Source organism: Scyliorhinus torazame, chromosome 26 (genome assembly GCF_047496885.1).
Source record: "Scyliorhinus torazame isolate Kashiwa2021f chromosome 26, sScyTor2.1, whole genome shotgun sequence".
Lineage (NCBI taxonomy): Eukaryota > Metazoa > Chordata > Chondrichthyes > Carcharhiniformes > Scyliorhinidae > Scyliorhinus > Scyliorhinus torazame.
Window position 1 is genome coordinate 38,506,282 of NC_092732.1, and position 16,389 is coordinate 38,522,670.

At 48.2% G+C, this 16,389-nt stretch overlaps 1 protein-coding gene across 1 annotated transcript in view; it reads right to left on the reverse strand.

Moving 5' to 3' along the window:
• The window catches only part of LOC140402982 (tudor domain-containing protein 10-like), a 54,433-nt gene extending 41,803 nt beyond the window's left edge, over nucleotides 1–12,630 (reverse strand). The window contains exons 1-4 of the mRNA XM_072490634.1: nucleotides 12,566–12,630; nucleotides 8,828–8,922; nucleotides 6,816–6,865; nucleotides 5,078–5,148 (exon numbers count right to left, since the gene is read on the reverse strand). Coding sequence (XP_072346735.1) covers nucleotides 5,078–5,148; nucleotides 6,816–6,865; nucleotides 8,828–8,922; nucleotides 12,566–12,573 — 224 coding nt within the window. The 5' untranslated portion in view covers nucleotides 12,574–12,630. The remainder of the gene's footprint in view (nucleotides 1–5,077; nucleotides 5,149–6,815; nucleotides 6,866–8,827; nucleotides 8,923–12,565) is intronic.
• Between the last annotated feature and the right edge of the window lie 3,759 nt (nucleotides 12,631–16,389).

Below are 16,389 nucleotides of genomic sequence, written 5' to 3' on the forward strand. Positions count from 1 at the left end.
AGAGAGAGAGAGAGAGCAACACACAGCCTCTCCTCTCAGCGTCCAGGAGCTCTCTGCTGGCTTCTATGAAAACACCACCTGGCAGGACCCAATCGCCATCTGTTGCCGGGCAGGATACAGTCCTCGGCCAATCCATTGCCCACCAGCCAACCAATTTGAACCAAAGCTTTCCAACCTCTCGGGTGCCATAAAGTCGGAGTTATTCTGTTCAAAATCTAAATCTTCTTAGCGCAGTCTACTATTTTGCAACTTTTGAATTCCTTACTTACCCCACTCAACTTAAGTCTCCGTTAAAAATCCATGGGCCAACAAACGATAGCGACAAAGTAAGATAAATAAGAAGGGAGTCAAAACTGCTTTACAGGCCGTATTAAGACAGCACCAAACTTTTGATTTATCTCGGAGGTCTGCCATCTAACTTTTAACTCTGATTCTTGCCCCCATCCAGCTCAGACCACTTTCCCTGCTTTAACTTCACCCAACAGGACTGTGTTCAACTTCCTGTTCTTTGTTCCTTCAACTTAACTGTTGATCCATTATTTTTGTCCCAACTCCCTGTTTTCTGGACTTTCTTCTATTCCTTTGAGAAGTCAGTTCCCCCATGCCCTGTCCAGCTTGTCCTGGGTTCAGCTCAAAACTAAACTCAAAAGTTCTTTGTCACCTCGGGTGGCCCCTGGTTGCTAAGCAACAACCTAGTTTTCCTTTAAACCCTTTTTACTTTCACGCTGTACACCCGTCAGTAACAATGCAGGCACAGCTTTAAAGTGGCTGAAAAACCCACAGGCTTGCAGGCACCTTTGTCTAACGTGATGCTAACTAGAATTTTAACTCTTTCCTACAGAACACAAAATTAAAGTTACAACTTGTCTCTAATACCCACTGTGGTGATATACATCACTGTAAGTACACAAAGGGTTAATGTACATACACTACACCCAACTAGACACTAGAGGGAAAACCAGAGACAGGACACACAGACAGTCAACCAGATAGGACACGACCAATGGGCAGTCACGATACACACAGAGGTGACACTACCACAGGAGGCATTACACCAACCCATATAAAAGGACACATCACACATGCTCAGCCTCTTTCCAGTGGAGGCTCTCAGTGAGTACAGACACAGGGTTGATTGAACATCACACCCACCACGTGGATTGTAGCAGACTGGTTCGTCAGTCTGAGTAGCTATAGCAGGATTAACAGTAGCGTCGGATCCAAGTAGGAGAATTGTCGATAGTTTAGTAAACATGTTGAAGCTATCGCCAAGTCTGAACCTTCCTTTGTCAGAGTGCACATCAAGGAAGCAACTTATGCTAAGTCAAGAGCGTAACAAAACACCCACTTGTTAGGAAAGCGAACAAGACCCCCAAAAGGCGAATGGAATGTTACCCTTCATATCCAGAGGATTGGAGTCTAAAGACACAGGGGTTACGCTGCAGCTTTACAAAACACTGGTTAGGCCCCACTCGGAGTCACTGGGAGCCGTTCCAGGCACCACACCTCAGGAAGGATAGTTTGGGCCTTGGAGGGAGTGCAATGTAGGTTTACAAAAGTGATACCTGGACTACAGGGGTTGGGTTACGCGGCGGGATTACACAAATTAGGCCGGTTTTCGTTGGAATTTAGAAGGTTAAGGGCAGATCTGATCAAAGTCTTCAAGATATTAACAGGAAAAGACAGGGTAGATGAAGAAAAACTGTTTCCACTGGTCGAAGATTCTAAAACTCGGGGGCACGGTCTAAAGATTCGGGCCAGACCGCGCAGGAGAGATGCTGGGAAGAACTTCTTCACTCCAAGGGTGGTAGCGGTTTGGAATTCCCTCCCACAAACAGCAGTCGGAGCCGGATCAGATCATTTTAATCGGAGATGGCTAGATTGTTGTTGAGCAAAGATATTAAGGGATAGGAGCCAAAGGCAGGTTATGGGGTTAGGCCGCGCACCAGCAGTGATGAGGGGCTGGTTTAGCACAGCGGGCTAAACAGCTGCCGTGTAATGCAGAACAAGGCCAACAGCGCCGGTTCAATTCCCGTACCGGCCTCCCTGAACAGGCGCCGGAATGTGGCGACTAGGGGCTTTTCACAGTAACTTCATTGAAGCCTACTTGTGACAATAAGCGATTGTTATCTCATTGAGTGGTGGGACAGGCTCGAGGGGCTGAATGGCCTATTCCTGTTCCTATGTAACTTTTGTTAAGATACTAGGTGAGGACCCCAACAATTTTTCAATTTGTAAAACTGAGGAAAGGATACTTCACCCCACATGACAAGAGATATCTATTGGTCAGAGTCAATCTAAAACAAACTTTAATTTCAACACCGAATTAACCACACTGATGTCAAAGAAATAGCCTTACAATTAACAGTTAAACAGTTCTTAAATAAAAGGAAAAAGTTTAACTCCCCAATCAATACCAGCCACTAATTCCAATTATGCAACCCAATGCAGTTCAAACGCCACTCATAAATAAAGTTAGCAGAACAGGTTTATTTATTTAGCTGCGCAGACCTTTGGAGAGAGTTCCTTTCAAGAGCAGATCCAGTACTCAACCCGACAGCATTTTGCAAAACTGCTGTGGAAAATACTTCCAACAGGCTGCAAATCTACACACAAACCTGGCTCCTCCCATTAATTGCATCATCTAAATTCCATGACCTGCTCAGCGAGGACAAAATACAGTCCCTCAAATGATCTACACTCCGGGGAATCTCCAGCAACATGAACAATTTTCCATTTGCCCTTTATCTGTAACCAAGTGAAGTGGCTGGAATGAACAACGGCCTCACTTTTGCGACACCTTAATCGCAGCCTTAGCAGTCGCGCTGTATGCATTTTAAACCAATGTTTTTGATAACATTACTGCCACAAATGGGAAACATAACAATTTCCACATTCATCAAATATCAATTATTCGAAACAGTTGTTTCATTACCCCCTGAACAGGCAGGTGTTTACACCCAGTAGAAATGAGTGGCTTGGATGGTCGGCCATGTGCAGCGCAGTCTAAAATGTTAGCCAGGCCAAGAAAAGGTTAGATTTTAGCCACTTTCACGGCCATTTTTTGTTTGAATTCAATTCAACAACTTACACAGGGGTTCTGGACCTGTAACCGGCAACACTTGTGGTTGATTGACCTCGGCAGCCATGGACGTGGGAGGGGAGGGGGGGGGGGAATTAACCTGTGCCCGTCAGTGGGAAAGTGAATGTTGTGATGAATGTCAGATATATGGTATCATAGGTATTTGATGCAGGAAGGGTTAGATGCCTGGATGCGGCGTGTTTTTTTTTTTAAAGAATCCTGGGTTGAAAGATTTTGGGAGCCAGGGGTGCAATTAAAGCATCATAAAAGCTTGGGCGAGTGGAATTTTGATCGGATAAAGGGGTTCCCCTGAGGCGTTAACTGGACTTTAGCTTGGGGAGATGACGTAATCACTGGGAGGAGCCACGGTATCAGGGAGTTTGCAGAAAAGCAGTGTTAAGTTGGGTTTTGAATGGAGCGGTGAGCAGAGGTCAAGCATTTTACTCCCACTGCAGTTCAGTAAGAAGGTACATCTGTAGACAGGGTAGCAGGCTCTTTCAGAGCAGCTCATACTTGTCTGGTTAGGTGAGCTGAAACAAGCTGAGAAGCAGCTGCTGAAGAAATAGAGCCAGAGTTCCTGCTTGGTTCTGACAGGAGTCAGATCTTTTATTTAAGGCAGTGTCAAAAAGTCTCTTTCTCAAAAGTAGAGCATCCAGGCATCTCTGTAAAACAGGAATTCCTGCGTGCTCACTGTGTTTGACGGGATTGAGAGCAGAGATGTTGCTTTGTTGTTTCAGTGGGAATAAAGATAGCAGTTAAGCGTTATAGAACATAGAACATACAGTGCAGAACGAGGCCATTCGGCCTATCCAGTCAGCACCGACCCACTTAAGCCCTCACTTCCACCCTATCCCCATAACCCAATAACCCCTCCTAACCTTTTTTGGTCACTAAGAGCAATTTATCATGGCCAATTCACCTAACCTGTGAAGCCACAGTGCTACCCACTTGTGCTACCGGGCTGCCCTACTCACTATTGATTAGCACTGTTTAAGGAGGTAATTGTAAGCTACTATCTTGTGTGATGTTAAAGATATTTTATTTTAATATAAATTTAGAGTACCCAATTTTTTTTCCAAGGGGCAATTTAGCGTGGCCAATCCCCCTACCGTGCGCATCTTTGCGTTGTGGGGGTGAGACCCAAGCAGGCACGGGGAGAATGTGCAAACTCCACACGGACAGTGACCCGGGGCCGGATTCGAACCTGGGACCTCGGCGCCGTGAGGCAGCAGGGCTAACCCACTGCGCCGCCGGTGCTGCCCCAATGTTAAAGATATTTTAATGCTCTGTTAGTAATAGGTTGTTTTAATCTATCACATCCCTATTTTTTTTTGTGAGATCACTCCTGGAGCGAGGAATCTTTTCCTCACAGTCTTACAAAATGAAAATAAAATATTGGGGTTTCTGTTCAGTATCGAGCCGCTGTTGAGAGCTCGTCCGGGATTGGAATCAAATTGGACCCCACTGTCGCTAAGACGTGCCTCTCCGCTAACCCAATTGTCAAACGCCTGGCCAAGACCAGCAATCTGAACTCGCACAGGGAACGCTGGAGAAGGCGGTTACTCGTTGAGCGATATCCCCAGCAAGAGCTGCAGATGAGTCAGGGAGCGTCTGTTCACAATTCGCTCAGTCGCCTCACCAGCGTGCCCCCCCCCCCCCTCTCCGCAACTTCTTGCAGCCACCCAAAATCTCCCCCCCCCCCGATTCTGGCCTCTTGGGCACCCCCCTGACTTCCATCGCTGTACCACTGGTGGGCGGCCCGGACCCCAGGCCCCGAATTCCCTCCCACGCCGCCACGACACGCTCTCTCTCTCTCGCCTCTTTAAGATGTTCCTGTGTCCGAGCTCCTGGTCACCTGTTCTGAATGCCTCCTTATGTGGCTCACCGTCAAATGTTGTTTGCAAACTGCCCGGAGGAGCGCCTTGGGTCATTTTACTATGTTAAAAGCGCTACATAAACGCAAGGTTGTTGCTGAACGACAAATCTGCAGCTTACCACTTCGGCCCCGACACTACTTTGTGAACCTTCAGGGGCTCGAACGCAGCAAACAGCTGCAGGATCTGCTCCTGGGAACAAAGAGAAATGTAGCCATTAGACGCCAGATCTCCAGGTCGCTTCCAACTTACCCATCGCCAATGAGGGATAGAGATGATGACCCTGCTTCCCAACTCCGCCCTCCCCCTCCCCCGCCTCACTTGTGAGAAGTGATCAGGAGATATTTACAAAGGCAGCCTACGTTTGATAAATTCGAGCGATTTGATAGAAGTTTAAATTCACGAGATGGGGGGGGGGGGGGGCGCTGGACGTGGAGAAACCGTTCCAGGCACCCGCCACCCTCTGCGTAAAAAACTTTCCACGCACATCTCCCTTAAACTTTCCCACCTTGAAATCGTGACCCCTTGTAATTGACACCCCCACTCTTGGAAAAAGCTTGTTGCTATCCACCCTGTCCATACCTCTCATAATTTTGCAGACCTCAATCAGGTCCCCCCTCAACCTCCGTCTTTCCAACGAAAACAATCCTAATCTACTCAACCTTTCTTCATAGCTAGCGCCCTCCATACCAGGCAACATCCTGGTGAACCTCCTCTGCACCCTCTCTAAAGCATCCACATCCTTCTGGTAATGTGGCAACCAGAACTGCACGCAGTATTCCAAACGTGGCCTAACCAAATTCCTATACAACTGTAACATGACCTGCCGACTCTTGTACTCAATACCCCGTCCGATGAAGGCAAGCATGCTGTATGCCTTCTTGACCATTCTATCGACCTGCGTTGCCACCTTCAGGATACAATGGACCTGAACTCCCAGATCTCTCTGCACATCAATTTTCCCCAGGACTCTTCCATTGACCGTATAGTCCGCTCTTGAATTAGATCTTCCAAAATGCATCACCTCGCATTTGCCTGGATTGAACTCCATCTGCCATTTCTCTGCCCAACTCTCCAATCTATCTATATTTTGCTGTATTCTCTGACAGTCCTCCTCGCTATCTGCAACTCCACCAATCTTAGTATCAGCTGCAAACTTGCTAATCAGACCACCTACACCTTCTTCCAGATCATTTATGTATATCACAAACAGCAGTGGTCCGAGCACGGATCCCTGTGGAACACCACTAGTCACCTTTCTCCATTTTGAGACACTCCCTTCCACACTACTCTCTGTCTCCTGTTGCCCAGCCAGTTCTTTATCCATCTAGCTAGTACACCCTGAACCCCATGAGACTTCACTTTCTCCATCAACCTGCCATGGGACACTTTATCAAACGCAGGTGGAAGGTGAGATTTTCCTGGCAGAGAGGTGACAATGCGTCAAACACAGACACAACAGTGAGGTGGCACGGGGGAGGAGATTGCGATGCACGGTGGGTTTCGTTCGGGTGGGCCGCACGGAAGAGGCAGCAAGGTCGGAAGACACGTGCGAAGGCAAAGTTTGCAGTAACCTTATTCCTTGTTCCGGGAGAGCAGGAGACCAAGGCAGGCCGGCAGCACGGTTCAATTCCCGTACCGGCCTCCCCGAACAGGGGCCGGAATGTGGCGACGAGGGGCTTTTCACAGTCACTTCATTGAAGCCGACTTGCGACAATAAGCGATTTTCATTTCAACTGGGCAATGTAACAGACACAAACTCGCTTGTAATTACAGTCACGCGGCTTGTGAAACAGTCCCGCGAACAGGTTTTGGGCCGAGCGCTCAAAGTCGCGGGCGCTGCCAACGATATTATTTACCTCCGCGATCTCGGATGGAAGATTTCCAATGTAAACGTCTTTCCTCAGACCTGGGAGAAACCAGAATAAGAACGGTTAATTAAATGCACATTGAAAGAAGGGGGAGTGAAGAAGAAATCAGCAGCACCCTCGCACGTCGCAGCCCCTCCACGTGCAGAGATCCCTCAAAGTTGCCACCCAGGTTGATAGGGTTGTTAAGAAGGCGTACGGTGTGCTGGCTTTCATTAACAGGGGGATTGAGTTTAAGAGCCGCGAGGTTTTGCTGCAGCTTTATAAAACCCCGGTTAGACCACACTTGGAATATTGTGCCCAGTTCTGGTCGCCTCATTATAGGAAGGATGTGGATGCTTTGGCGAGGGTACAGAGGAGATTTACCAGGATGCTGCCTGGACTGGAGGGCATGTCTTATGAAGAAAGGTTATGCCGTAGTCTGATATTACAGAAGGATTTTCGGGTTGCTCCTGAAAGTACAAGAGTCGGCAGGTCATGTTACAGTTGTATATAGGACTTTGGTTAGGCCACATTTGGAATACTGCGTGCAGTACCAGAAGGATGTGGATGCTTTAGAGAGGGTGCAGAGGAGGTTCACCAGGATGTTGCCTGGTATGGAGGGTGCTAGCTATGAAGAAAGGTTGAGTAGATTACATAGAATTTACAGTGCAGAAGGAGGCCATTCGGCCCATCGAGTTTGCACCAGCTCTTGGAAAGAGCACCCTACCAAGTCCACCCTATCCCCATAACCCAGTAACCCCACCCAACACTAAGGGCAATTTTGGACACTAAGGGCAATTTATCACGGCCAATCCACCCAACCTGCACATCTTTGGACTGTGGGAGGAAACCGGAGCACCCGGAAGAAACCCGCGCAGACATGGGGAGAATGTGCAGACTCCGCACAGACAGTGACCCAGCGGGGAATTGAACCTGGGACCCTGGAGCTGTGATGCAATTGTGCTAACCACCATGCTACCGTGCTGTCCAATTAGGATTGTTTTCGTTGGAAAGACAGAGGTTGAGGGGGGACCTGATTGAGGTCCACAAAATTATGAGAGGTATGGACAGGGTGGATAGCAACAAGCTTTTTCCAAGAGTGGGGGTGTCAATTACAAGGGGTCCCGATTTCAAGGTGAGAGGGGGAAAGTTTAAGGGAGATGTGCGTGGAAAGTTTTTTACGCGGAGGGTGGTGGGTGCCTGGAACGCTTGGCCAGCGGAGGTGCTAGAGGCGGGCACGGTAGCGTCATTTAAGATGCATCTAGACAGATATATGAACGGGCGGGGAACAGAGGGAAGTAGATCCTTGGAAAATAAAAGACAGGTTTAGATAAAGGATCTGGATCGGCGCAGGCTGGGAGGGCCGAAGGGCCTGTTCCTGTGCTGTAATCTTCTTTGAAAGGGTCTCTCACTCCAAAATCTCCAGAGGACAGCAAGTAAACCTGTTTTGTGAACTTTATTTATAAGTGGCATTTGAACTGTATTGGGGGTTGCTTGGTTGGGATATTTATAGTAGAAGTGTGGGGCAAAAGTGAAAGTTTTTCCTTTTATTTAAGAACTGTATAACTGATAATTGTAGAGCTATTTATTTGATGTTAATGTGTTTATAATTAAGGTGTGTTTTAACATAATTAGTCAGAGTCATCACTCCTGGGGTCACAGTTTTACATAATTGTTGGGATTTTGCATCCGAAATCCTAATATAAATTGGGGTCTGGTCTGGTATCCTAACCATTTACTCTCCCAAAATGAATATAGAACATAAGAGTGCAGAAGGAGGCCATTCAGCCCATCGAGCCTGCACCGACCCACTTAAGCCCTCATTTCCTATCCCCGTAACCCAATATCCCCTCCTAACCTTTTTGGTCACTAAGGACAATTCATCACGGCCGATCCACCTAACCTGCGCGTCTTTGGACTGGGAGGAAACCGGAGCACCCGGAGGAAACCCACGCACACACGGGGAGGACGTGCAGTTGAACCAGTGTGGAAAATGAGAGATGGGAGCTCTTCCCCTTTACCTTTCACCTTCTTTGGCTCCAGCCACCTGTTGGATGCTCCATCCGGGTGAATCATCCTCCACGTCGGCAGCTTGTCACCGCTTTCATTCTTCGCCCTGGGACCAACACAGAAAGAGACAGTCCCGTTTCGCCCGCCTTCCGGAAGAACGCGAGTGGCCGTTAAGGTGGCGGCAACACCGGCAACGCAACCAACAGCAACCTGCCCCCCCCCCCCCCGCACCCCCTCCCGAATGGCGGAACCGACACATTGCAGACGTTCCCTCGCTCTAGATTGCGCGCTTGATTCACCGGGGCGGGGTTTAAACCCACAAGATGCAGTGATAACCACCGAGCTATTCCTTATCGAGAGGATCCCGTTGTCGCGGTCCACATGAGTACCTCAACGCGGCTAGGAAAGAGGTTCGGCACAGGGATGGTGAGCAGCTAGGGGCTCAATCAAAAGACAGCCTCAAAAGGGAATTACGTCTGGATCATTGCAAGACCATAAGAAATAGGAGCAAAATTAGGCCATTCGGCCCATCGAGTCTGCTCTACCATTCAATCATGGCTGATGTAGAACATAGAACAGTACTTCCGGGATTCTCGCTCGCGACCACAGAATCTATTCCCCCCTAACCATTGAGTCTCCTATTACTATTGCTTTTCTATTCTCCCCCCTTCCCTTCTGAGCCACAGAGCCAGACTCAGTGCCAGAGACCTGGCCGCTAGGGCCTTCCCCCAGTAGGTCATCCCCCCCCCCTCGCAACAGCATCCAAAACGGTATACTTGTTTTGAAGGGGAACATCCACGAGGGATCCCTGCACTGTCTGACTGTTTGTTTTCTTTCCCCTCACTGTAACCCAGCCACTCTTGTCCTGTACCTTGGGTGTGGCTACCTCCCTGTAGCTCCTCTGCCTCCCGGATGATCCGAAGTTCATCCAGCTCCAGCTCATCCCCATATGTTTCTCATGCCCATTTTCCTGCCTTCTCCCCGTAACCCCTGATCCCCTTACGAATCAAAAAAATCCCTTATCAATCAAGAACACCAGATTTGTGCTCGAGGGCTGCTCCCTACAGGGCTACAGACCATGAGCTAGAAGGTGGAATTAGACAGAATAGTTCTTTCTTAGAACACAAGCACTAGGAGCAGGAGGCGGCAATTTAGCCCCTCGAGCCTGCTCCACCATTCAATACGATCATGGGCTGATTTCATCACAGCCTTACCTTCATTGCACTGCCTGTTCTCCCCAACCCTTCAAGCCATTATCAATTACAAATCTTGGGGGCAGTGGCTGGCACAGCTGCCTCATGGCGCCGAGGACCCGGGTTCCATCCCGGCCCCGGGTCACTGTCCGTGTGGACCCCCCCCCTCCCCCCCCCACCCCCCACCCCCCCTCCAACACCCCACAACCCAAAGATGAGCAGGCTAGGCGGATTGGCCAAACAAAAAATCTGTCTAACCCCTCCTTAAATTTACTCGCTGTCCCAGCATCCTCCACACTCTGGGGTAGCGAATTCCACAGATGCACAACCCTTTGTGAGAAGTCGTTCCTCCCTTAAATCTGTTTTAAATTGACTACCCCTTATCCTGAAACCTATCGTACGAGGAAAGGTTAACGAGTTGGGCCCGTACCCGTTGGCATATTAGGAGAATGAGGGGTGATCTTATTGAAACATACAAGATCCAGAGTGGTCTTGTTCAGGGGGGGAATCCAGGAGGAGGTCATCGCGAGGACGTTCAGAGACACGAATCGGACTGATTTCCCAAAAAAAAAATCCGGCTCATTGCTTAGGGGCTAACATAGATTTTCACACAAGTCACTGAAGCAATCTGACATCTGAACTTTGAACTGATTCAAAGGACCCAGTTCGTTGCGATCTATAAATACCCTTCGCCTACCCTCGCTCACGGAGTGCGGGCTTGACATTGTAAACGAGGAAACCTTGGCGAGGACAGCTTAAGCGCACTACAGCCGGCCTCCACCGCCCCAGGGATCCACGGGTACCGTCCGCTAATTGGGTGTCAAGTCGGGGCCGGCTCAGCGGCGACACCACCTGCAGTCGAACAGCCCATCGACATTTCACTGCTCGAGTTCGCCCGGGAAGAACGGGGAACGGACCTTGGAAACTGTGCCCCCAGAAGAGACAGCCAGCAACTCAAAACCGACCCTCAACGCAGATCTGGAGTTCAGCAAACAACCTCTCTCTAAGTGTCGGAAAGACCAAGGAACTGATAATCGACTTCAGGAAGCGGAGCACGACACAACACCCCCCCCCCACACCGGTCTGCATCAATGGCTCCGAAGTGGAGATGGTCGAAGTTCCTGGGGGTCACCATCACCAACAGTCTGTCCTGGTCCACTCACGTCGATACAACAGTCAAGAAACCCCAACAACATCTCTACTTCCTACGGAAGCTAAAGAAATTCGGCAGGTCTGCATCGACTCTCTCAAACTTCTACAGATGTGCGATAGAGAGCATCCTATCCGGCTGCGTCACAGCTGGTATGGCAACTGCTCGGCCCAAGATCGCAAGAAACTGCAGAGTGTGGTGAACTCAGCCCGACGCATCGCACAAACTTCCCATCTTCCCATTGATTCTGTCTACACCTCCCGCTGCCTCAGGAAGGCAGACAGCATTATCAGAGACCCCTCCCACCCAGGCATCGCCTTCTTCCAGACCCTTCCATCAGGCAGAAGGTACAGAAGTCTGAAGACCCGCACATCCAGACATAGGAACAGCTTCTTCCCCACAGCTACCGGACTCCTCAACGACTCCCCCTGGGACTGATCTGTTCCCTGTAAGAACACTGTGGCAGCACGGTAGCATTGTGGATAGCACAATTGCTTCATAGCTCCAGGGTCCCAGGTTCGATTCCCGGCTTGGGTCACTGTCTGTGCGGAGTCTGCACATCCTCCCCGTGTCTGCGTGGGTTTCCTCCGGGTGCTCCGGTTTCCTCCCACAGTCCAAAGATGTGCAGGTTAGGTGGATTGGCCACGCTAAATTGCCCTTAGTGTCCAAAATTGCCCTTAGTGTTGGGTGGGGTTACTGGGTATGGGGACAGGGTGGAGGTGTTGACCTTGGGTAGGTGGCTCTTTCCAAGAGCCGGTGCAGACTCGATGGGCCGAATGGCCTCCTTCTGCACTGTAAATTCTATGAAAAATTCTATGATATTCACGACGCCCTATGCTGCTCTTGCTCATAGAAGTTAGTGCAGGAGGCCCTCACAAAGAGCACCCTATTGAAGCCCACGTATCTACCCTATCCCCGTAACCAAGTAAGCCCCACTTAACATCTTTCTGGACACGAAGGGTAATTTAGCACGGCCAATCCACCAAACCCGCACATCTTTGGACGGTGGGAGGAAACCGGAGCACCCGGGGGAAACCCACGCAGACGCGGGGGAGAACGTGCAGACTCCGCACGGACAGTGACCCCAGCCGGGAATCGAACCTGGGACCCTGGTGCGGTGAAGCAACTGTGCTAACCACTGTGCTACCGTGCTGCTCATGTATGTGCTTTGTTTGGCCCCTTGTTCCGCACTGTAACCAATCACTGTCTGTCGATGCACCATATGTCAATGTCCTCTGTTGATTATTCTTTCTGTCTACTGTGTACGTACTGTGTACCTTCGGTACATGTGACAATAAAATCAAAATAAAATCAAAACAGCTCCTACGTCCCTTGCCAAGATTGGGTCGTTCCCCCGTACCCCCCACCCCCCGTATTTAAGTAAAGTGACGCTGTACAAGACTCACATTCTCATCGTCTCCAGAGGCTGCCTCAGACCTGCAAGGATTGAAGCGGCCAGTCAGTTTCAAATCTGAGCGAGGATTCTGACAGTTAAAGTTCCGTCTGGCAAAATAACGGCTTAAAAGTGGAATTGAAAGATGCAGCTCTCAACAGACGGTGCCGGTTTTGTGACGGCTGTGCGGGGACAAACGCTACAGCACCGATACACACAGTCCGAAAAACCAGAATAATGGACAAGGCACATTAAGCACAGAGACACCGAGAAGGCGGGGACCCAGGATGGAATCTAATCGGGCTGTCTGAGGGTTTATACTGAGTAACACTTACCTGGGAGTGGGTTACAGGCTGCAATATAATTTAGGGGTTTGAGGATTTATATATGAAACAAATACATCAGGAGGGATTTATAGCCTGGGATCCAATGGAGACGTTTATAATATACATCAACAGATACCCAGGAGTGAGTTACAGACTGGAATCTAATCGAGGGTTAGGGGTGGTTTATATATAGAATAACAGATACCCGGGAGTGAGTTACAGACTGGAATCTAATCGAGGTGTTCGGGGTGGTTTATATATAGAATAACAGATACCCGGGAGTGAGTTACAGACTGGAATCTCGAGGGGTTCGGGGTGGTTTATATATAGAATAACAGATACCCAGGAGTGAGTTACAGACTGGAATCTAATCGAGGGGTTCGTGGTGGTTTATATATAGAATAACAGATACCCGGGAGTGAGTTACATACTCAAATCTAATCGAGGGGTTCGGGGTGGTTTATATATAGAATAACAGATACCCGGTAGTGTGTTACAGACTGGAATCTAATCGAGGGGTTCGGGGTGGTTTATATATAGAATAACAGATACCCGGGAGAGAGTTACAGACTGGAATCTAATCGGGGTGTTCGGGGTGGTTTATATATAGAATAACAGATACCCGGTAGTGTGTTACAGACTGGAATCTAATCGAGGGGTTCGGGGTGGTTTATATATAGAATAACAGATACCCGGGAGTGAGTTACAGACTGGAATCTAATCGAGGGGTTCGGGGTGGTTTATATATAGAATAACAGATACCCGGGAGTGAGTTACAGACTGGAATCTAATCGAGGGGTTCGGGGTGGTTTATATATAGAATAACAGATACCCGGGAGTGAGTTACAGACTGGAATCTAATCGAGGGGTTCGGGGTGGTTTATATATAGAATAACAGATACCCGGGAGTGAGTTACAGACTGGAATCTAATCGAGGGGTTCGGGGTGGTTTATATATAGAATAACAGATACCCGGTAGTGTGTTACAGACTGGAATCTAATCGAGGGGTTCGGGGTGGTTTATATATAGAATAACAGATACCGGGGAGTGAGTTACAGACTGGAATCGAATTGAGGGGTTCGGGGTGGTTTATATATAGAATAACAGATACCCGGGAGTGAGTTACAGACTGGAATCTAATCGAGGGTTTCGGGGTGGTTTATATATAGAATAACAGATACCCGGGAGTGAGTTACAGACTGGAATCTAATCGAGGGGTTCGGGGTGGTTTATATATAGAATAACAGATACCCGGGAGTGAGTTACAGACTGGAATCTAATCGAGGGGTTCGGGGTGGTTTATATATAGAATAACAGATACCCATGAGTGAGTTACAGACTGGAATCTATTCGAGGGGTTCGGTGTGCTTGAAATGTTGAACAACAGATACACGGGAGTGAGTTACAGATGGGAATCTAATCGAGGGGTTGGGGTGGATTATATATAGAATAACAGATACCCGGGAGTGAGTTACGGACTGGAATCGAATCGAGGGGTTCGGGGTGGTTTATATATAGAATAACAGATACCCGGGAGTGAGTTACAGACTGGAATCTGATCGAGGGGTTCAGGGTGGGATATACATAGAATGAGATACCCCGGAGTGAGTTATGGACTGGAATCTAATCGAGGGGTTGGGCTGGATTATATATAGAATAACAGATACCCGGGAGTGAGTTACAGACTGGAATCAAATCGAGGGGTTCGGGGTGGTTTATATATTGAATAACAGATACCCGGGAGTGAGTTACAGACTGGAATCTAATCGAGGGGTTCAGGGTGGTTTATATATAGAATAACAGATACCCGGGAGTGAGTTACAGACTGGAATCTAATCGAGGGGTTTGGGATGGTTTATATATAGAATAAGAGATTCCCGGGAATGAGTTACAGATTGGAAGCTAATCGAGGGGTTCGGGATGGTTTATATATAGAATAACAGATACCCAGGAGTGAGTTACAGACTGGAATCTAATCGAGGGGTTCAGGGTGGATTATATATAGAATAACAGATACGCAGGAGTGAGTTACAGACTGGAATCTAATCGAGGGGTTCCGGGTGTGTTATACATAGAACAATAGATACCCCGGAGTGAGTTAGACTGGAATCTATTCGAGGGGTTGAGGGTGGTTTATATATAGAATAACAGGTACCCGGGAGTGAGTTACAGACTGGAATCTAATCAAAGGTTTCGGGGTGGTTTATATATAGAAAGCAGACACCCGGGAGTGAGTTACAGACTGGAATCTAATCGAGGGGTTCTGGATGGTTTATATATAGAATAACAGATACCCGGGAGTGAGTTACAGACTGGAATCTAATCGAGGGGTTCGGGGTGCTTGAAATATAGAATAACAGATACCCGGGAGTGAGTTACAGACTGGAATCTATTCGAGGGGTTCGGTGTGGTTTATATGTTGAACAACAGAAACCCGGGAGTGAGTTACAGACTGGAATCTAATCGAGGGGTTCGGGGTGCTTTATATATAGAATAACAGATACCCGGGAGTGAGTTACAGACTGGAATCTATTCGAGGGGTCGGTGTGGTTTATATGTTGAACAACAGATACACGGGAGTGAGTTACAGACTGGAATCTAATCGAGGGGTACAGGGTGGTTTATATATAGAATAATAGATACCCGGGAGTGAGTTACAGACTGGAATCTAATCGAGGGGTTCAGGGTGGTTTATATATAGAATAACAGATATCCGGGAGTGAGTTACAGACTGGAATCTAATCGAGGAGTTCGGGGTGGTTTATATATAGAATAACAGATACCCGGGAGTGAGTTACAGACTGGAATCTAATCGAGGGGTTCGGGGTGGTTTATATATAGAATAACAGATACCCGGGAGTGAGTTACAGACTGGAATCTAATCGAGGGGTTCGGGGTGGTTTATATATAGAATAAGAGATTCCCGGGAATGAGTTACAGATTGGAAGCTAATCGAGGGGTTCGGGATGGTTTATATATAGAATAACAGATTTCCAGGAGTGAGTTACAGACTGGAATCTAATCGAGGGGTTCAGGGTGGATTATATATAGAATAACAGATACGCAGGAGTGAGTTACAGACTGGAATCTAATCGAGGGGTTCCGGGTGTGTTATACATAGAATAGATACCCCGGAGTGAGTTAGTCTGGAATCTATTCGAGGGGTTGAGGGTGGTTTATATATAGAATAACAGGTACCCGGGAGTGAGTTACAGACTGGAATCTAATCAAAGGTTTCGGGGTGGTTTATATATAGAAAGCAGACACCCGGGAGTGAGTTACAGACTGGAATCTAATCGAGGGGTTCTGGATGGTTTATATATAGAATAACAGATACCCGGGAGTGAGTTACAGACTGGAATCTAATCGAGGGGTTCGGGGTGCTTGAAATATAGAATAACAGATACCCGGGAGTGAGTTACAGACTGGAATCTATTCGAGGGGTTCGGTGTGGATTATATGTTGAACAACAGATACCCGGGAGTGAGTTACAGGCTGGAATCTAATCGA